The sequence below is a fragment of the Artemia sp. Qi Xiang Cuo genome, chromosome 3 (assembly GCF_049724085.1).
Source record: "Artemia sp. Qi Xiang Cuo chromosome 3, ASM4972408v1, whole genome shotgun sequence".
NCBI lineage: Eukaryota > Metazoa > Arthropoda > Branchiopoda > Anostraca > Artemiidae > Artemia > Artemia sp. Qi Xiang Cuo.
In genome coordinates this window covers 55,144,763-55,168,607 of record NC_142796.1, presented here as the reverse complement: position 1 = coordinate 55,168,607, position 23,845 = coordinate 55,144,763, and the positions used below count along the sequence as shown (strand labels likewise).

The 23,845-nt window shown below is 29.4% G+C and overlaps 1 protein-coding gene across 1 annotated transcript in view; it reads left to right on the top strand.

The window, feature by feature from the left end:
* Nucleotides 1–23,845, top strand: part of LOC148954296 (RING-type E3 ubiquitin-protein ligase PPIL2) — an 87,044-nt gene that overhangs the window by 15,727 nt on the left and 47,472 nt on the right. Inside the window, exon 2 of the mRNA XM_089087010.1 lies at nt 18,649–18,865. Within this exon, the coding sequence (XP_088943136.1) occupies nt 18,649–18,865 (217 nt within the window). The remainder of the gene's footprint in view (nt 1–18,648; nt 18,866–23,845) is intronic.

The following is a 23,845-nucleotide window of genomic DNA, read 5'->3' as shown; positions in this document are numbered from 1 at the left end:
TTCAAATAATTTATAATTTACATGACCCTGAAGCTTTTTTCTTCCGTGTTGAATCAAAAAGGAACCTGAAACAGACGAATATTAGTCATATGCATAAAAACATTTTTTTTCAAAAATTTATTGCTTATTTACATGATCCTGAAGCTTTTTTCTTCCGTGTTGACTCAATAAGGAACCTGAAAGAGACAAATATTAATTATTAGTCATATGCTTAAGAATATTAGTCATATGCTTCAGAATATTTTTTTTTTAAATAATTTGTAACTTACTTATATGATCCTGAATCATTTTTCTTCCCTGTTGACTCAAAATGGAATCTGAAAAAGACGAAAGTTAAATATTAGAACTTACTTACTTGATGCTGAAGCTTTTCCTTCCCTGTTCACTATAAAGTAATTAACTAAAACTGCTTTTCTTGTTCTAAGCAATAATTTTTTTATTTTGCATTTAACCCTTGAGTGGTTTAACCTTTGAATATATAACTCTTTAGCAAGGTTTTTTTTTGTGAACAACAAAAAACTAGAGTGAGGCACGAATTACTGCCGTATATAACCTTTCTTTTCAGTATGACGTCATCCGTTTGCGATATTTTTCTTCGGAAATGACGTCATCCAATTTTACGGACGCATCAAATAGATAAAACATGACTCATATAATATTTAATGTTACTCATATGCTTAAGAACAATTTTTTTCAAATAATTTATAACTTACTTGTATGATCCTGAAGCTTTTTTCTTCTGTGTTGACTCAAAATGGAATCTGAAAAAGACGAAAGTTAAATATTAGAACTTACTTACTTGATGCTGAAGCTTTTCCTTCCCTGTTCAGTATAAAGTAATTAACTAAAACTGCTTTTCTTGTTCTAAGCAATAATTTTTTTTATTTAGCATTTAACCCTTGAGTGGTTTAACTTTTGAATATTTAACTCTTTAGCAAGGGTTTTTTGTGTTGTACTTATATCTGACTACTATCTTTCTTTTCTTGAAAAACAAAAAACTAGAGTGACGCACGAATTACTGCCGTATATAACCTTTCTTATCAGTATGACGTCATCCGTTTGCGATATTTTTCTTCGGAAATGAGGTCATCCAATTTTACGGACGCATCAAATAGATAAAACATGACTCATATAATATTTAAGGTTACTCATATGCTTAAGAACAATTTTTTTCAAATATTTTGTAACTTACTTGTATGATCCTGAAGCTTTTTTCTTCTATGTTGAATCTAAAGGGAACCTGATAAAGACAAGTATAAAATATTAGTTATATGCTTAAGAACAATTTTTAAAATATTTTCTAACTTACTAACATGATTCTGAAGCTTTTTTCTTCTGTGTCGTTTCTAACGGGAAACTGAAAAAGACAAATATCAAATATTAATCGTATGCTTAAGAATAATTTTTGTAAAATAATTTATAACTTACTTACATGATTCTTAAGCTTTTTATCATTCGATGTCGACTCAAAAGGAAACCTAAAATTGACAAATATTAAATATTAGTCATATGCTTAAGAACAATTTTTGTCAAATAATTTATAACTTACTTATATGATTCTGAAGCTTTTTTCTTCTAGGTTGAATCTAAAGGGAACCTGATAAAGACAAGTATAAAATATTAGTTATATGCTTAGGAACAATTTTTTTTAAATAATTTTTAACATACTAACATGATCCTGAAGCTTTTTCCGTCTGTATTGTCTCTAACGGGAAACTGAAAAAGACAAATATCAAATATTAATCGTATGCTTAAGAATAATTTTTGTAAAATAATTTATAACTTACTTGCATGATCCTTAAGCTTTTTATCATTCGATGTCGACTCAAAAAGAAACTTGAAATTGACAAATGTTAAATATTAGTCATATTCTTAAGAACAATTTTTTTTAAATACTTTATAACTTAATTACATGATCCTAAAGCTTTTTTGTTCCGGGTTGACTCCAAGGGAACCTGAATAAGACAGATATTAAATATGAGTCATATCCTTAAGAAAAATTGTTTTAAAATAATTTATAACTTACTTACATAATCCCGAAGTTTTTTCGTTCCGGGTTGACTCCAAAGGGAACCTGAATGAGACAAATATTAAATATTAGTCATATCCTTAAGAAAAATTGTTTTAAAATAATTTATAACTTACTTACATAATCTTGAAGCTTTTCTCTTTCATGTTGACTCAAAAGGGAACCTGAAAAAGACAAGTATAAAATATGAGTTACATGCTTAAGAACAATTTTTTAAAATAATTTTTAACTTACTAACATGATCCTGAATCTTTTTCCTTCTGTGTTGTCTCTAACGGGAAGCTGAAAAAGACAAATACCAAATATTAATCGTATGCTTAAGAATAATTTTTGTAAAATAATTTATAACTTACATACATGATCCTTAAGATTTTTTTCATTTGATGTCGACTCAAAAGGAAACCTGAAATTGACAAATTTTAAATATTAGTCATTTTCCTTCTGTGTTTTCTCTAACGGGAATCTGAAAAAGAAAAATATCAAATATTAATCGTATGCTTTAGAACAATTTTTGTCAAATAATTTATAACTTACTTATATGATTCTGAAGCTTTTTTCTTCTAGGTTGAATCTAAAGGGAACCTGATAAAGACAAGTATAAAATATTAGTTATATGCTTAGGAACAATTTTTTTAAAATAATTTTTAACATACTAACATGATCCTGAAGCTTTTTCCCTCTGTATTGTCTCTAACGGGAAACTGAAAAAGACAAATATAAAATATTAATCGTATGCTTAAGAATAATTTTTGTAAAATAATTTATAACTTACTTGCATGATCCTTAAGCTTTTTATCATTCGATGTCGACTCAAAAAGAAACTTGAAATTGACAAATGTTAAATATTATTCATATTCTTAAGAACAATTTTTTTTAAATAATTTATAACTTACTTACATGATCCTAAAGCTTTTTTGTTCCGGGTTGACTCCAAGGGAACCTGAATGAGACAAATATTAAATATTAGTCATATCCTTAAGAAAAATTGTTTTAAAATAATTTATAACTTACTTACATAATCTTGAAGCTTTTCTCTTTCATGTTGACTCAAAAGGGAACCTGAAAAAGACAAGTATAAAATATGAGTTACATGCTTAAGAACAATTTTTTAAAATAGTTTTTAACTTACTAACATGATCCTGAATCTTTTTCCTTCTGTGTTGTCTCTAACGGGAAGCTGAAAAAGACAAATGCCAAGTATTAATCGTATGCTTAAGAATAATTTTTGTAAAATAATTTATAACTTACATACATGATCCTTAAGATTTTTTTCATTCGATGTCGACTCAAAAGGAAACCTGAAATTGACAAATTTTAAATATTAGTCATATGCTTATAAATTTTTTTTTCAAAAAATTTATAACTTACTTACATGATCCTGAAGCTTTTTTCTTCCATGTTGACTCAAAAGGGAACCTGAAAGAGACGAATATTAAATATTAGTCATATGCTTAAGAACAATTTTTTAAAATAACTTTTAACTTACTTACATGATCTTGAAGCTTTTCTCTTTCGTGTTGTCTCTGAAAGAAAACTGAAAAAGAAAATATCAAATATCGATATGTGCTTAAGAATATTTTTTTTTAAATAATTTATAACTTTCTTACATGATCCTGAATCTTTTTTCTTCCATGTTGACTCAAAAGTGAACCTGAAAAAGACAAATATTAAATATTAGTCATATGCTTAAGAACAATTGTTTTCAAATAATTTATAACTTACTTACATGATCCTTGAGCTTTTTTCTTCCGTGTTGACTCAAAAGGGAGCTTGAAAGAGAAAAATATTAAATATTAGTCATATGCTTAAGAACAATTGTTTTCAAATAATTTGTATCTTACTTACATGATCCTGAAGCTTTTTTCTTCCGTGTTGACTCAAAAGGGAGCTTGAAAGAGAAAAATATTAAATATTAGTCATATGCTTAAGAACAATTTTTTTCAAATAATTTATAACTTATTTACATGATCCTTGAGCTTTTTTCTTCCGTGTTGACTCAAAAGGGAGCTTGAAAGAGAAAAATATTAAATATTAGTCATATGCTTAAGAACAATTGTTTTAACTATGCAAGTAATTCTGTGCTTAAGAATTACTTGCATAGAATAGAAATCAATTTAAAGATTTATTTCACAGCATGGTTGCCGAATTTGAATTTTACGTCACAAATATTACTAGTATATATACATGTAATATCGAAAGAATTTGACCTTCACGTCAAACAAAATTCACTGACCTTCACGTCAAACATAAAACAAAATACATAAACAAAACAAGTCAAAGCTTAGTAAAAGACAAAAAGTAAAAAATAAATAGATAATAATAAAATTAATCACTAGTTTTCCTGGCTATTATACGACTCAACAAAACTCGGAGCAAAACTCTTGCGAAATCTTTCATGTCTAGCGGGGATGGGAGTCAGTTTTGGGATTTTTTTCGGGATGGTCTGTTGTGTGCGGGAAGATAGGGTTTGGGGATGATGGAACGTAAGCGGGGAACAGACAGGGTCTTGGTAACGAAACGAATGCACACGAGGTTCCTTCTCTCGTTCAAAGTGGCCCTGAAGGTTTTTCTTTCGTGTTGACTCAAAAGGGAACCTGAAAGAGACAAACATTAATTGTTAGTCATATGCTTAAGAACAATATTTTAAAAATAATTTTTAACTTACTTACAAGATCCTGAAGCTGTTTCGTTCTGTGTTGACTATAAAGCTTTTTTCTTCGACGTTGAATCAAAAGGAAGCCTGAAAAAGACAAATATTAAATATTTTTTTACTAATGAAACTACTTTTCATGTTATAAGCAATAATTTTTGTATTTAGCATTTAACCCTTAAGTTGTATAACCTTTGAATATTTAACTCTTTAGCAAGGGTTTTGTGTGTCCTATCTGACTAGTATCTTTCTCTTCATGAACAACAAAAAACTAAAGTGACGCACAAATTACTACCGTATATAACCTTTCTTTTCCGTGTGACGTCATCTGTTTGCGATATTTCCCCTCAGAAATGATGGCCTCCAATTCTATGGACGCATCATATAGCTAAAACATGACTCATACTAATGTTAAATATTACTCATATGCTTAAGAAAAAAAAATTCGAATAATGTATAACTTACTTGCATGATCCTGAAGCTTTTTTCTTCTGTGTTGAATCTAAAGGAAACCTGATAAAGACAAATATCAAATACTAATCATATGCTTAAGAACAATTTTTTTTTTAATAATTTATAACTTACTTTCATGATCCTGAAGCTTTTTTGTTCTGTGTTGACTAAAAAAGGAACCTGAAAGAGACAAACATTAAATATTAGTCACATGCTTAAGAACAATTTTTCAAATACTTTATAATTTACTTACATGATCCTGAAGCTTTTTTCTTCTGTGTTGACTCAAAAAGGAACCTGAAAGAGAAAAACATTAGTCATATGCTTAAGAACAATTGTTTTCAGAAAATTTATAACTTACTTACATGATTTTGAAGCTCTTCTCTTCATGTTGACTCAAAAGGGAACCTGAAAAAGACAAATATTAAATATTTGTCATATGCTTAAGAACAATTTTTTCAAATAATTTGTAACTTACATGATCCTGAAGCTTTTTTCTTCCATTTTGACTCAAAAGGGAATCTGAAAGAGACAAATATGTAATAGTAGTCATATACTTAAGAACAATAGTATTCAAATAATGTATAACTTACTTATATGATCCTGAAGCTTTTCCCTACCGTGTTGACTTTAAAGGGAACCTTAAATGTTTTTAAGAACAATTTTTTTAATAACTTATAACTTTCTTACATGATCCTGAAGCTTTTTTCTTCAATGCTGACTCAAAAGGAATCCTGAAAAAGACAGATATTAAATATTAGCTATACGCTTAAGAATAATTTTTTTTTTTATAATTTTTAACTTACTTACATAATCCTGAAGCTTTTTTCTTCGATGTTGACTCAAAAGGAAACCTAAAAAAACAAATATTAAATATTAATCGTATGCTTAACATCAATTTTTTAAAATAATTTATAACTTACTTACATGATCCTGAAGCTTTTTTCTTCGATGTTGACTAAAGGAAAACTGAAGAAGACAAATATTAAATATTAGTCATTTGCTTAAGAATATTTTTTTTAAATGATTTATAATTTACTTGGATGATCCTGAAGCTTTTTTCTTCGATGTTGACTCAAAAGGAGACCTGAAAAAGACGAATATCAGATATTAATCATATAATCATGCTTAAGAATAATTTTTTTAAAATAATTTATAACTTACATGATCCTGAAGCTTTTTTCGTCAATATTGACTAAAAAGGATACCGGAAAAAGATAAATATTAAATATTAGTAATAAGCTTAAGCATATTTTTCTTACATAATTTATAACTTACTTAAATGATCCAGAAGCTTATTTTTCGTGTTGACTAAAAAGGAAACCTGAAAAAGAAAAATATCAAATATTAATCAAATGCTTAAGAACGGTTTTTTAAGATAATTTATAACTCACTTACATGATCCTGAAGCTTTTTTCATTGTTGTTGACTCTAAAGGGAATATGAACAAGACAAATATTAAATATTAGTCATATTCTTAAGACCAATATTTTTAAAATAATTTTTAGTTTACTGACATGATCCTGAAGCTTTTTTCTTCCTTGTTGGCTCAAAAGGGAAACTGAAAGAGACAAATACTAAATATTACTCATATGCTTAAGAACAGTTTTTTTAAATAATTTATAACTTACTTACATGGTCATATGCTCAAGAAATTTTTTTTTTTAATAGTTTTTAACTTACTAACATGATCAGGAAGGATTTTCCTTCTGTGTTTTCTCTAACGGGAATCTGAAAAAGAAAAATATCAAATATTAATCGTATGCTTTAGAACAATTTTTGTCAAATAATTTATAACTTACTTATATGATTCTGAAGCTTTTTTCTTCTAGGTTGAATCTAAAGGGAACCTGATAAAGACAAGTATAAAATATTAGTTATATGCTTAGGAACAATTTTTTTTAAAATAATTTTTAACATACTAACATGATCCTGAAGCTTTTTCCGTCTGTATTGTCTCTAACGGGAAACTGAAAAAGACAAATATAAAATATTAATTGTATGCTTAAGAATAATTTTTGTAAAATAATTTATAACTTACTTGCATGATCCTTAAGTTTTTTATCATTCGATGTCGACTCAAAAAGAAACTTGAAATTGACAAATGTTAAATATTATTCATATTCTTAAGAACAATTTTTTTTAAATAATTTATAACTTACTTACATGATCCTAAAGCTTTTTTGTTCCGGGTTGACTCCAAGGGAACCTGAATAAGACAGATATTAAATATGAGTCATATCCTTAAGAAAAATTGTTTTAAAATAATTTATAACTTACTTACATAATCCCGAAGTTTTTTCGTTCCGGGTTGACTCCAAAGGGAACCTGAATGAGACAAATATTAAATATTAGTCATATCCTTAAAAAAATTGTTTTAAAATAATTTATAACTTACTTACATAATCTTGAAGCTTTTCTCTTTCATGTTGGCTCAAAAGGGAACCTGAAAAAGACAAGTATAAAATATGAGTTACATGCTTAAGAACAATTTTTTAAAATAGTTTTTAACTTACTAACATGATCCTGAATCTTTTTCCTTCTGTGTTGTCTCTAACGGGAAGCTGAAAAAGACAAATGCCAAGTATTAATCGTATGCTTAAGAATAATTTTTGTAAAATAATTTATAACTTACATACATGATCCTTAAGATTTTTTTCATTCGATGTCGACTCAAAAGGAAACCTGAAATTGACAAATTTTAAATATTATTCATATGATTATAAATTTTTTTTTCAAAAAATTTATAACTTACTTACATGATCCTGAAGCCTTTTTCTTCCATGTTGACTCAAAAGGGAACCCGAAAGAGACGAATTTTAAATATTAGTCATATGATTAAGACATTTTTTTAAATAATCTACAGCTTCCTTACATGATCCTGAACCTTTTTTCTTCCGTGTTGAACCAACAAGGAACCTGAAACAGACAAATATTAGCCTAAATATTAGTCATATGCATAAAAACATTTTTTTCAAAAATTTATAACTTACTTACATGATCCTGAAGCTTTTTTCTTCCATGTTGACTCAAAAGGGAACCTGAAAGAGACGAATATTAAATATTAGTCATATGCTTAAGAACAATTTTTTAAAATAACTTTTAACTTACTTACATGATCGTGAAGCTTTTTTCTTCCGTGTTGTCTCTGAAAGAAAACTGAAAAAGACAAATATCAAATATCGATCATGTGCTTAAGAATAATTTTTTTTAAATAATTTATAACTTTCTTACATGATCCTGAATCTTTTTTCTTCCATGTTGACTAAAAAGGGAACCTGAAAAAGACTATTATCAAATATTGGTCATAGGCTTAAGAACATGTTTTCAAATAATTTGTATCTTACTTACATGATCCTTGAGCTTTTTTCTTCCGTGTTGACTCAAAATGGAGCTTGACAGAGAAAAATATTAAATATTAGTCATATGCTTAAGAACAATTGTTTTCAAATAATTTGTATATTACTTACATGATCCTGAAGCTTTTTTCTTCCGTGTTGACTCAAAAGGGAACCTGAAAGAGAAAAATATTAAATATTAGTCATATGCTTAAGAACAATTGTTTTCAAATAATTTGTATCTTACTTACATGATCCTTGAGCTTTTTTCTTCCGTGTTGACTCAAAAGGAAACCTAAAAGAGAAAAACATCAAATATTAGTCATATGCTTAAGCACAATTGTTTTAACTATGCAAGTAATTCTGTGCTTAAGAATTACTTGCATAGAATAGAAATCAATTTAAAAATTTATTTCACAGCATGGTTGCCGAATTTGAATTTTACGTCACAAATATTACTAGTATATATACATGTAATATCGAAAGAATTTGACCTTCACGTCAAACAAAATTCACTGACCTTCACGTCAAACATAAAACAAAATACATAAACAAAACAAGTCAAAGCTTAGTAAAAGACAAAAAGTAAAAAATAAATAGATAATAATAAAATTAATCACTAGTTTTCCTGGCTATTATATGACTCAACAAAACTCGGAGCAAAACTCTTGCGATATCTTTCATGTCTAGCGGGGATGGGAGTCAGTTTTGGGATTTTTTGGGATTTTTTTCGGGATGGTCTGTTGTGTGCGGGAAGATAGGGTTTGGGGATGATGGAACGTAAGCGGGGAACAGACAGGGTCTTGGTAACGAAACGAATGCACACGAGGTTCCTTCTCTCGTTCAAAGTGGCCCTGAAGGTTTTTTCTTTCGTGTTGACTCAAAAGGGAACCTGAAAGAGACAAACATTAATTGTTAGTCATATGCTTAAGAACAATATTTTAAAAATAATTTTTAACTTACTTACAAGATCCTGAAGCTGTTTCGTTCTGTGTTGACTATAAAGCTTTTTTCTTCGACGTTGAATCAAAAGCAAGCCTGAAAAAGACAAATATCAAATATTATTCAAATGCTTATGAATATTTTTTTTTAAATAGTTTATAACTTCGGCTACTTAATGATCCTGAATTTTTTTCTTGGATGTTGACTCAGAAGGAAACCTGAAAAAGAAAAATGTCAAATGTTAATTATATGCTTACTTTTATGATCCTGAAGCTTTATTCTTCTATGTTGACTCAAAAGGAAACCTGATAAAGACAAATATCAAATACTAATCATATGCTTAAGAACAATTTTTTTTTTATTCATAACTTACATGATCCTGAACCTTTTTTATTCCGGGTTGACTCCAAATGGAACATGAATGAGACAAATATTAAATATTAGTCATATGCATAAAAATATTTTTTTTTAAGATTCGTAACTTACTTACATTTTCCTGAAGCTTTTTCTTCCGTGTCGACTCAATAGGAAACCTGAAAGAGACAAATATTAAATATTAGTCATATGCTTAAGCACAATTTTTGAAATAATTTTTAACTTACTTACATGGTCCTGAAGCTTTTTCCTTCCGTGTTTTCTCTAACAGAAAACTGAAAAAGACAAATATCAAATATTAATTAAATGTTTAAGAATTTTTTTTTTAATAAATTGTAACTTACTAACATGATCCTAAATAATTTTTCTTCCATGTTGACTCAAAAAGGAACCTGAAAGAAACAAATATTAAATATTAGTCATATGTTTAAGATTTTTTTTCAAATTTTTAACTTACTTACATGATCCTGAAGCTTTTTCTTCCTTGTTGACTCAAAGGGGACCTGAAAGAGATAAATATTAAATATTAGTCTTATGCTTAAGAACAATTTTTTTTTCAAACAATTTATAACTTACATGACCCTGGAGCTTTTTTCTTCCGTGTTTTTCCAAAAGGGAACCTGAAAGAGATAAAATTAAATATTAGCCATATGCTTAAGAACAATTTTTTTAAATAATTTAAAACTTACTTATTTGATCTTGAAGCTTTTTTTCCCTTGTTGACTCAAAAGGGAACATGAAAATGAAAAATAATAAATATTATTCATATTGCTAAGAACAATTGTTTTCAAATATTTTATAACTTATTTATATGATCCTGAAGCTTTTCTCTTCCATTTTGACTCAAAGGGGAACCGGAAAAAGACAATTATTAAATATAAGTCATATTTTTAAGAACAAATTTTTAATTAATTTTTAACTTACTAACATGATCCTGGAGCTTTTTCCTTCTGTATTGTCTCTAACGGAAAACTGAAAAAGACAAATATTACATGTTAATGGTATGCTAAAGAACAAGTTTTTTTAATAATTTATAACGCACTTACATGATCCTGAAGCATTTTCATTCGATGTTCACTCAAAAGGAAACCTGACAAAGACAAATGTTAAATATTAGTCATATGCTTAAGGAAAATTTTTCAAATAATTTTTAATTTACATGATCCTGAAGCTTTTTACTTCCGTTTTGACTCAAAAAGGAACCTTAAAGAGACGAATATTAAAAATTAGTCCTATGACTTGCTTAACTTGCTTATAATTTATAACTTGCCTAAGTTATAAGTAAAGTTTATAATCTTGCTTAAGTTTATAACTATGCTTAAGTTATAACAAAGGGGAATTTATAACGTACTTGCATGATCCTGAAACTCTTCTTTTCCATGTTGACTCAAAAGGGAACCTGAAAAAGACAAATATTAGATATTAGTTATATGCTTAAGACATGTGTTCAAACATGGGGGGAAATCAATTGTTTCAAAATCCTGAAACTATTTTTTATATAATGTTTAACTTACATGATCCTGAAGCCTTTACCTTCTGTCTTGTCTCTAACGGGAAACTGTAAAAGACAAATATAAATATTAATCGTTTTAATAATTTATAACTTACTTGCATGATCTTGAAGCTTTTTTCATTCGATGTTGACTCAAAAGGAAACCTGAAAAAGGCAAATATTAATATTAGTCATATGCTTGAGGACAACTTTTTTTCAAATAATTTATAACTTACCTGATCCTGAGGATTTTTTCTTCCCTGTTAACTCGTAATTTATAGCTTACTTACTTGATCCTGAAGCTTTTTTCTTTGATGTTGACTCAAAAGGAAACCTGAAAAAGACAAATATTAAATATTAGTCACATGCATAAGAATAATTTTTTTTACATAATTTAGTTCCTTCGGCTACTTACATGATCCTGTTTTTTTTTTCTTTGATGTTGACTCAAACGGAAACCTGAAAAAGACAAATATTAAAAATTAGTCATATATTTCACAATATATTTTTTAAAATAATTTATTACTAACTTTCACAATCCTGATTCCTTTTCCTTCCATTTTGACTCAAAAGAAAACCTGAAAGAGACAAACATTAAATATTAGTCATATGCTTAAGAAAAATATTTTTAAAATAATTTTTAACTTACATGATCCTGAAGCTTTTTATCTTCTGTGTTAACTATAAAGGGTACCTGAAAAAGACAAATATTAATCATATGCTTAAGCATAAATTTTTTTTATAATTTATAACTTACTTACATGATCCTGAAGTTTTTTCGTCAATTTTGACTGAATAGGAAGCCTGAAAAAGAAAAATTTTAAATATTAGTCATATGCATAAGAATTTTTTTTTTAATGATTTATAACTTCGGCTACTTACATGATTCTGAATTTTTGTTCTTGGTTGTTGACTCAAAAGGAAACCTGAAAAAGACAAATATTAAATATTAGTCATATGCTTCACAATATTTTTTTTTAAATAATTTATAACTAACTTACACGGTCCTGAATCCTTTTTCTTCAAGACTCAAAAGAAAACTTTAAAGAGGCAAACACTAAATATTAGTCATATGCTTAAGAACAATTGTTTTTAAAATAATTTTTAACTTACTTACATGATGCTGAAGCTTAGTCCTTCTGTGTTGACTATAAAGGGAGCCTGAAGAAGACAAATATCACATATTAAGCAAATATTACTTACTTACATGATCCTGAAGCTTTTCTCTTCTGTTGACTCTAAAGGGAACTTGAAAAAGACAAGTATTGAATATTAGCCATATGCTTAAGAATATTTTTTTTTTACTAATGAAACTACTTTTCATGTTATAAGCAATAATTTTTGTATTTAGCATTTAACCCTTAAGTTGTATAACCTTTGAATATTTAACTCTTTAGCAAGGGTTTTGTGTGTCCTATCTGACTAGTATCTTTCTCTTCATGAACAACAAAAAACTAAAGTGACGCACAAATTACTACCGTATATAACCTTTCTTTTCCGTGTGACGTCATCTGTTTGCGATATTTCCCCTTAGAAATGATGGCCTCCAATTCTATGGACGCATCATATAGCTAAAACATGACTCATACTAATGTTAAATATTACTCATATGCTTAAGAAAAAAAAATTCGAATAATGTATAACTTACTTGCATGATCCTGAAGCTTTTTTCTTCTGTGTTGAATCTAAAGGAAACCTGATAAAGACAAATATCAAATACTAATCATATGCTTAAGAACAATTTTTTTAAAATAATTTATAACTTACTTTCATGATCCTGAAGCTTTTTTGTTCTGTGTTGACTAAAAAAGGAACCTGAAAGAGACAAACATTAAATATTAGTCACATGCTTAAGAACAATTTTTCAAATACTTTATAATTTACTTACATGATCCTGAAGCTTTTTTCTTCTGTGTTGACTCAAAAAGGAACCTGAAAGAGAAAAACATTAGTCATATGCTTAAGAACAATTGTTTTCAGAAAATTTATAACTTACTTACATGATTTTGAAGCTCTTCTCTTCATGTTGACTCAAAAGGGAACCTGAAAAAGACAAATATTAAATATTTGTCATATGCTTAAGAACAATTTTTTCAAATAATTTGTAACTTACATGATCCTGAAGCTTTTTTCTTCCATTTTGACTCACAAGGGAATCTGAAAGAGACAAATATGTAATAGTAGTCATATACTTAAGAACAATAGTATTCAAATAATGTATAACTTACTTATATGATCCTGAAGCTTTTCCCTACCGTGTTGACTTTAAAGGGAACCTTAAATGTTTTTAAGAACAATTTTTTTAATAACTTATAACTTTCTTACATGATCCTGAAGCTTTTTTCTTCAATGCTGACTCAAAAGGAAACCTGAAAAAGACAGATATTAAATATTAGCTATACGCTTAAGAATAATTTTTTTTTATAATTTTTAACTTACTTACATAATCCTGAAGCTTTTTTCTTCGATGTTGACTCAAAAGGAAACCTAAAAAAAACAATATTAAATATTAATCGTATGCTTAACATCAATTTTTTAAAATAATTTATAACTTACTTACATGATCCTGAAGCTTTTCTCTTCGATGTTGACTAAAAGGGAACCTGAAAAAGACAAATATTAAATATTAGTCATTTGCTTAAGAATATTTTTTTTAAATGATTTATAATTTACTTGGATGATCCTGAAGCTTTTTTCTTCGATGTTGACTCAAAAGGAGACCTGAAAAAGACGAATATCAGATATTAATCATATAATCATGCTTAAGAATAATTTTTTTAAAATAATTTATAACTTACACGATCCTGAAGCTTTTTTCTTCAATATTGACTAAAAAGGATACCGGAAAAAGATAAATATTAAATATTAGTAATAAGCTTAAGCATATTTTTCTTACATAATTTATAACTTACTTAAATGATCCAGAAGCTTATTTTTCGTGTTGACTAAAAAGGAAACCTGAAAAAGAAAAATATCAAATATTAATCAAATGCTTAAGAACGGTTTTTTAAGATAATTTATAACTCACTTACATGATCCTGAAGCTTTTTTCATTGTTGTTGACTCTAAAGGGAATATGAACAAGACAAATATTAAATAGTAGTCATATTCTTAAGACCAATATTTTTAAAATAATTTTTAGTTTACTGACATGATCCTGAAGCTTTTTTCTTCCTTGTTGGCTCAAAAGGAAAACTGAAAGAGACAAATACTAAATATTACTCATATGCTTAAGAACAGTTTTTTTAAATAATTTATAACTTACTTACATGGTCATATGCTTAAGAATTATTTTTTTTTAATAGTTTTTAACTTACTAACAAAATGCGAATATTAAATAAAAGTCATATGGTTAAAAACAATTTTTGTCAAAATATTTTTAACTTACTTACATGATCCTGAAGCTTTTTTCTTCCGTGCTGGCTCAAAAGGGAACATGAAAGAGATGAATCTTAAATATTAGTCATATATTTGAGAACAATGTTTTCAGAAACTTTATAACTTACTATCAAGATCCTGAAGCTTTTTTCATTCGATGTCGACTCAAAAAGAAATCTGAAAGAGACGAATATTAAATATTAGTCGTTTGCTTAAAAACTTTTTTTCAAAAAATTCATAACATACACGATCCTGAAGCTTTTTTCTTCCCTGTTGGCTCAAAAGGGAACCTGAAAGTGACAAATATTAAATATTAGTCATATGCTTAAGAACAATTTATTGAAATAATTTTTAACTTACTTACACGATCCTGAAGTTGTTTCCTTCCGTGTTGTTTCTAACGGAAAACTGAAAAAGACAAATATCAAATATTAATCATATGTTTAAGGATAATTTTAATAATTTTTAACTTACTAACATGATCCTGAAGCTTTTTTCTTCCATGTTGACTACAAAAGAGAATCTGAAAGAGAGAAATATTAAATATTATTCATTTTGTTAAGAACAATTGTTTTCAAATAATTTATAACTTACTTACATGATCCTGAAGCTTTGTTCTTCGATGTTGACTCAAAAGGGATCCTGAAAGAGACAAATATTAAATATTAGTCATATGCTTAAGAATAATTTTTTTCAAATAATTTATAACTTACTTACACGATCCTGAAGCTTTTTTCTTCAGTGTTGACTCAAAATGGAACCTGAAAGAGACAAATATTAAGTATTAGTCATATGCTTAAGAACAATCGTTTTCGAATAATTTATAACTTACTTACATGATCCTGAAGCTTTTTTCTTCGATGTTGACTCAAAAGGGAACCTTTAAGAGACAAATATTAAATATTAGTCATATTGTTAAAAACATTTTTTTATGCTAATTTATAACTTACTTACATGATCCTGAAGCTTTTTTCTTCGATGTTGACTCAAAAGGGAACCTTTAAGAGACAAATATTAAATATTAGTCATATTGTTAAAAACATTTTTTTATGCTAATTTATAACTTACTTACATGATCCTGAAGCTTTTTTCTTCGATGTTGACTCAAAAGGGAACCTTTAAGAGACAAATATTAAATATTAGTCATATTGTTAAAAACATTTTTTTATGCTAATTTATAACTTACTTACATGATCCTGAAGCTTTTTTCTTCGATGTTGACTCAAAAGGGAACCTTTAAGAGACAAATATTAAATATTAGTCATATTGTTAAAAACATTTTTTTATGCTAATTTATAACTTACTTACGTGATCCAGAAGCTCTTCTCTTCCATGTTGACTAAAAAGGCAACCTAAAAAAACAAAACAAATATTAATCATCTGCTTAAGAGCAATTTTTTTCAAATATTAATAAAATATCAAATATTAATCGTATGCTTTTGAACCATTTTGTTTTATAATTTATAACTTAGTTACACGATCCTAAAATTTTTCCCATTCGATGTTGACTCAGAAGGAAACCTGAAAAAGACAAATATTGAAGATTAGTTATATGCTTAAGAATAATTTTTTTATCAATAATTTATAACTTATTTACATGATCCTTACGTGAAGCTGAAGTTTTTTCTTCTGTATTTACTCAAAAGGGAACCTGCTTAAGAAAACTTTTTTTTTTAATAACTTATAACTCACTTACCTGATCCTGAAGCTTTTTTCTTCTGTGTTGACTCAAAAGGGAACCTGAAAGAGACAAACATTAAATATTAGTCATACGATACTAACGCTTTTTTTCTTCCCTGTTGACTCTAAAGGGAACCTGAAAAAGACAAGTATTGAATATAAGTCATATAACTTACTGATTTAAAACTGAAATTTGTTACACCATGTCAACTCAAAATTGAATCTAAAAAGTGAAATATCAAATATTAGTCATGTTATGCAAAAAAAAACTTTTTAAATAATTTATAAGCTATTCACTCAAAACTGCAGTTCTTCTGCACATTTCGACTAAACAGAGCATATTAAGCTATTGTGTTTAGTATTAATCAAATTTATTCCAATATCTCAATTATTTCAATTATTAGTTAAATGCTAAAGCAAAGTTTTTTTTTCAAATATTTTATAACCTACTTACGTGAAACTGAAGTTATTTTCTTTAATGTTGACTCAAAATGAAACTTGAAAAAGACAAATATCACATATTAGTAATATGCTAAAGCATTTTTTTCTAATAATTTATAACTTACTGACGTGAAACTGAATTTTTTCTTCCATGTCGACTCAAAAGAGAACCTGAAAAAGTGAAACATAACATATTAGTCTTGGGCTAAAGCGTGATTTTTTTAAACATAAGTAATTGACAATTTATTTTTAGTACATTTTTTTCTTAGCACAAGTATATTACCATGTTGTTTTACTTGGATCTAACTATTACCTCTCTGTTCTGTGAACCTTAAAAAACTAGAATGACCTTCAAGTTTCTTCTGTATATATACTTTTCTATAAATATGACGTCATCTTCTTTTACGAGTGCATTTTGTTAAGGGACATGACGTCATATATTTTGTTAAAAGTGTTTCTGTAATTTCTTTTTGATTCCACACTTATGATGTGACGTCATCCATAGATCTTCCAAAAAATTTGTAAACATACCTACTCGAAACTGCTCCATGTTGACTTAAATGAGATTATTAAAAAGAGGTGTACCATATATTATTCTGAAGCTACAACAAAATATTTTTTCTATGATTTATTAAATTAATCACTCAAAACTTAAGTTTTTTCCTCCATGTTGCGCCAAAACAGAATCTGAAAAGGAGAAATATTAAATATTAGTCTTAGGCTAAAGCACAATTACTTTTTGTTTCAGATAATTTAGTTTAACTCACTCCTCCTTACGTTCACCTTTTCCCTCTGCGCAGGGCACTTATCTTTGATGACCTTGGTCAGTCTTTGTATAAAAGCAAAACCTGTAGAAACAGATCTACAGCTGAAATAAGGTAAAAAAGAGCAGGACAAAGAATGGCTGCAGTGTAATTTATAGCTTTTTCTAAACAAAACACTAACAATAAAATTTGGTTAAAATTTTAGTTGAAGGTTTTTTTGTTTCTTGGAGAGTAAAAATTATCCAAACCAGTAAAATTAGCAATTACACATATTGCCTAGGGCTATATTTTTCTTCTTGTTTTATGTTTTGTGGTCACTTTTCATTGTTTTAAGATCGTTTTAAAAAAGAAATTGGACCAGGAAATTAAGTAAAGGTCTTGAGAAACAAAAGTTGTGCTTATAAAAAAAAAATTAAAAAAAAGAAAAATCTAAGACGCAGACTTGAAAACAAATTAGGCTATTATGGAACAAATTCTTGTTCTTAGAACAACTCTGATTAGATAATTAGAATCAGCATAAAAGATTGTGTTTATAAGATTAATAGAAGAAAAAAAACTAGAGTAATAGTTTATTCTAAAAATAAACACATCATGCAAAAGGAGGGTTAAAATAGATTTTGCACAGAAACTACACATTTTGAACTAAACTGGTTACTTTTTTTCTCAGCCGCTATTCTTCTATCAAGCTAATATATTTTTTCCTCAGATAAATAATAAAACCTAACCTAACCCACTGCAAAATACTTGATAACTTCAATTCAAAATCAACGGACTCGGACTGCTTACTGTAGTTTTCAATATTTTTGCTTGGGGGTTTTGGACCAATTCTTTATGATTAATGCTAGTATGACCTAGAAAAATTTAAGTTGGTTTTGGAAACGTCTTCTAAACATTTGAGAATTTTGTGGAATGTGATCCAAAGCAGAGGTATTAAGTAAGGTAAAGAAGAGTTGAGCAGTCTGCCAATATATGGTCATCAAGAAGTTTTAATCTCCTGATATATGGCTAGTATACCAATATATGGCCATCAGGAGGTTTAATTCCTTTGATCAGTTGTAGTAGTATTAGTATTCAAATTAAGATTAATAACCTATTCAATTTCCCAGGTATCTAACAACAACAGAATGGAAAGAATTAGGTGGAAAGAAATATGTACCACCTGGGACAGATGCAGCAGGATTCAAAAGATTGCCATTTGATTACTGTGCATTGTCGTTACAGCCATTTGAAAATCCTGTTTGTGACCAAGAAGGGAATATTTTTGAGATTATGGAAATAGTGCCATTTCTGAAAAAATTTAGAGTAAACCCTGTTACTGGCCAGGTAATGTATTTATTTTCTTTCTCATACAAACTACAGCTCCTAATTCTTTTCTTGTAATCATAGGTTATTTAAGATAAGATTTCTATTTCTGAAAAACGGCTATCACAAGCCTAGCCGGGTCGAATTTGCACTTTAGAGCGAAAAATCACATGCAAAAAACAAGGTATCTTCTACGTAATACCTTAAATTAGTTGTTTTCTTTTTCAAGACCACTGTCTTTCTATAACCAGCAAATAAACGTTCAAATGGGGATAAGTCCATTAGTTGACAGTGAAAACAGATAGCATATAAGTATAAATTCAAAAACATTTCTTTCAAACAGTTCGTGGTAACGAACTGTAAGGAGCGACCCGGCTCAATAGTAACCGAAACTCTATAAAACCAAATTCTGATACCAATAGAAACATCAGAAGAATCAGATTTTTATGCTGATTTCAAATATATAAATTTCATCAAATATCTTACCCATCAAAAGTTACGCGCCTGAGAAAATTTGCCATATTTTTGAAAATAGGGGAAAAAACCCGTAAAATTCATAGAACTTTAATGAGAATCACATCATCAGATTCAGTGCATCAGATAACCGTATTGTGGAGTTTTCAAGCGCCTATCTTCGAAAATGAGCAATTATGTGTATTTTGCCAAAAAAAGGATCACGGATGCGTGTTTATTTGTTGTTGTTTTTTTTTTTTTTTTTTTTTTTTACAAGGGGTGATCGTACCGATCCAGGAGTCCTCGAATATGGGGAGAGAGCTCATTAGACCAAAAATTAAAACTTATAGTGTTCTTTTTAATTGACCAAGAAATTTGAGGGCATCTTGGCCCCCTCCCATGCTCATTTTTTTCTCGAAGACATTCAAATCAAAATTTTTGGATAGCCATTTTGTTCAGCATAGTCGAAAATCTAATTGATGTGTCTTTGAGGATGACTTAGTTCCCCAGAGTTCCCAGTGGAAGGGCTGCAGGTTATAAACATTGTCCAATGTTTACATATAGCAGTGGTTAGTGAGTATTATGATGGGGTTTTCAGGAGGAATTTTTTTCTAGTGGGGGGTCAGGTTCGGAGTAGGAGCTACGGGGGAGGATCTTTCCATGGAATATACTTTCTTGGGGGAAGGAACATTTCTATGAAGGAGGTTCCAGATTTTCAAGCATTATTTAAAAAACGATCAGAAATTAAATAAAAAAAACAAGTTTTTTTCAACTGAAAGTAAGGAGCAACATTAAAACTTAAAACGAACAGAAATTATTACGTCAATGAGAGGGTTCGCCCCCTAGTCAATACCTCGCTCTTTGCGCTAAAGTTTATTTAGTACTTTCAAAAGAGCTATCTATTCTAATTAACCGGCCTTTGTGATTCAGGGGTTTGTGATTCGAACAAAATTCGAACTTTAGCGTAAAGAGCGAGCTATTGACTAGGGATCGAACTCCCCAATTTACGTAATAAAAACATACGAATATAGAAATTCGTTACGTAAGTTAATTCGTAAGTTACGTTAGAGCAAAATTTCGAGAAAGCCAATTAGCCAAAAAAAGGAAAATTAATATGCGAATTTCATTTTAATTATTCATGTACGATGAGCCAAAATCAAAGCTGCATTAATTCAAAAACGTTCAGAAATTAACTGAAAAAAAAAACAAAAACGCCTCGCTCTTTAGGCTAAAGTTTGACTCTTTCTCAAAAATATATTTTTAAAAACAATAAAAAACTTTAGCGTAAAGAGCGAGGCGCTGAGGAGGGGACAGCCCCTTTCATATACGGAATAATTTCTGTTCGTTTTAAGTTTTAATGTCACTCCTTACTTTCAGTTAAAAAAAACTCTTTTTTTTTTAGTTAGTTGCAATTAGGAGACGAAGAAGATTTTGCCACCTTTATTAGAAATTCAACTTACATTTAGGCAATATTGAAGAAGAAATTTACAGCTCAAAACTTTGGATGAACTCTAATCTGTTTTCACTGTCTAATAAATGGACTTATCCCCATTTGAATATTTATTTTTTCGCAGAAAAAAAACATAAGTCAGAAAAAATTATCAAAATGTCAAAACGGTTGTCAAAAATGCCAGAAATGATTAAATCTCGCGAAATTAAAAGGGAATAAACTAAATAAAAAAATAAAGGACAATTTAGTAAAAAATAAACTAAAGAAAGTTCAAAGTTTGCAAAAAAATTAAACAATTGTATGGTAAAAAAAAGGGGGGGATATTCACTTATTTAATATGTTCACTATTTACAGGACGAAAGTTTTTCTATATCTTTCAGTCAGAAATTTTATTGGGATAAGAAGGTTGATATTTGTTTAAGCAGTTTGAGGGAGGCGAGGTTGAAGGTGAAAATCGACTACGGAAATGGTAATTTTTCCGGGGGTTATGGAGTGTGTTGTAGGCGAAATGCAAAGAAAATTGTAATCTCCTTTCCTTGAGGGTGAGCAGATTGGCTCTCAAAGAAGGGAGATATAAGAAACTTTACCCTTATTGGAAATAATTTTTAGGCACCTTTTTTTGACTGCCTCTATTTCTGACAATTCTTTTGAGATACCCTGATGCCAAACAGGACAGGCAAACTCAAGGGATGTTTTGAGAACATGTTTTTGTTAATTAACTGTTTTTCATATTTTGGAACATGGTGTATTCAAATTGATGGAGAACCACCTTCCCTCTTTCTTATAAGTTTTTCAGGTAAGACACATATATCATAACCATATGTTCCTCAATTTTGTATCCGTTGGATAATAAAGGCCATTGTCCACTTTCTGGGGGGGTCAAAGTCAGCCCTGATTTATTCATCAGCAATCTTGACCACGCAGATGATATCTTTTTGTCGGTAAATGACAAGACTTGTTGGCATGTAGACTATGACATCATGCCAGACTTTCTGGGGTAAAACATAAACAAATACAAAATCTTCGAACTTTGAAGACACGCTATAAAACTGTAGCTGTCTTGATTAGGTTTGTTTGGAAGGTGTTGATCAATTTGACATATGATCTCTGATCAACAATTCCGGATGTTGCAGTGGGGATGTTCAGAGCAGAAAGTCTTCTATATATTTAGTCTTTGCTTAACTGGAGGAACCTATTGGGGCAAAGGGATGTTCTCTTAAAGACAAAAATTCTTATTTAAAACTAATTCTCTATTCTACACTTCTATACTGATGCAATAAATTGCCCATAGAGACCATAGACATTCATTCTCCTCAATATATTATGTTCTTTCTGCCCAAGACAGATTTTCAGTGTTTGTCCTAGAGATATTCAGTCATGTCAAAATACAATATGCTCCTACCCAAAGTATGGTGCTGATGTAATGACCTGAAATGTTATCTGATTTAACTTGATCATATTGGTTGAGTCCTCATAGCAACCTCACTAGACAGGCATGAAACTGCAAATCCCTTCCTCATTAGATGCAGAAGCAGAGATGTTAAGTAAAGACCTGGCTCATCATGGTCAATATGACATAGAGCTGATTGCTGGTTTGGAATGTTATGTTTCAAGGTGGGATAGGCAATTGCTAAAGATCTCTCCTCTGTGCTCAGGTTTCTTTCCATAGCTTTCAGTTTTATTTTACGCTCGCTTACCCGTCGTGCGTTGGTGTGATCTCAAAAGAAACGAAATTCAAGGAAAATTTCTCCCTCTGGCAAATTCGCATCTGCTGAAAACTCCCCGTCTGTAAAAATTCTACCCGCAGGAATTTCCCTCCACCCTGAAAAATCCCCTGCTTACTACCCCCTCCCCCGTGGGAATTTCCCCTTCCCCAACAATTCCCCTTCATTGGGAAATCGAGTCCATAAATCAAAAGGTACGATAAAGCACTGAATCAATAAAAACGAACATCGATTTTTTTTCCAAACGTTATGCTTTCCATGATAGAGTGAATTACAAACTGAATAAAGTTGCCCATTACCCTACATTTATTTAAATTACCCAATTAATTTATTTTGACTGCAAATGCAAGGAGTCGGAAAAAGATATACAAATCAAGTTCGTTTAAATATGTGAAATTCCTCCCCCACCCCACGGGAGATAGGGAACTGCATACTTAAAACCTTTACAAATGTGTACTCAACAACTTCTTAAGTTGTTTGTGTTCGGATGATTAGTGCAATAATGCATTCAGGACACACACACAGACAGACATTTAATTTTTATATGTAGAAGATTTACTGGGACAGTCAACCTTGTCAGCTTATTGTGGTTGTTTAGTTGCTCATATATTGCAATAATTTTTTTATATTATCTGGTGTTCAAGCAATAAAACCTTAGTTAATGAATTCAGATGAGTTCATCACCCTTTCCCCATCCCTCGCTCTTTGCGCTCAAGTCATAAAGTTCTTTCTAAATACTTCTCATTCAAATTTTAAACGGGTTTGAAATGTGTTTCAGGAGTCGTTCATAAAGAATGGAGACACAAATTTAAACTTTAGAATAAAGAGTGAGGGATGAGGACAATGCAGCCCCCTCATATACGGAATAATTTCTGGTCGTTTTAAGTTTTCATGCTGTTCGTTACTTCCAGTTGTAAAAACTTGTTTTTATATTTAATTTTTGGCCGTTTTTCGAATCATGCCATAAGACCCCTCTCTCACCCGTGTGAAATTTACCCCGGAATCTTCCCCACCCCCCATAGAAAGTTCTCCTCGTGAAAATACCCCCATAGAGAAATTTCTTTATATTTTCCAATTACAAATACTATATGTAAATATTGAGTAAATTGCAGAACTTACAGCCCTTTCCCCGTTGGCTGTAGGGGATCATGTCATCCCCAGAGGCATTGTCAGTGTATCTATCAACTATGCTGAATCAAATGGTTATCTCAAAATTCTGATCGGACGTCTTTGGGTAAAACAGGGGCGTGGTAGTTAGGCTAGCTGCCCTCCAATCCTTTTGGTCACTTAAAAAGGGCGCTAGAACTTATGATTTCCGTTTGAACGAGCCCTCTCTCGATATTTCTGGAATATTGGTTCAGTACAATCACCCCT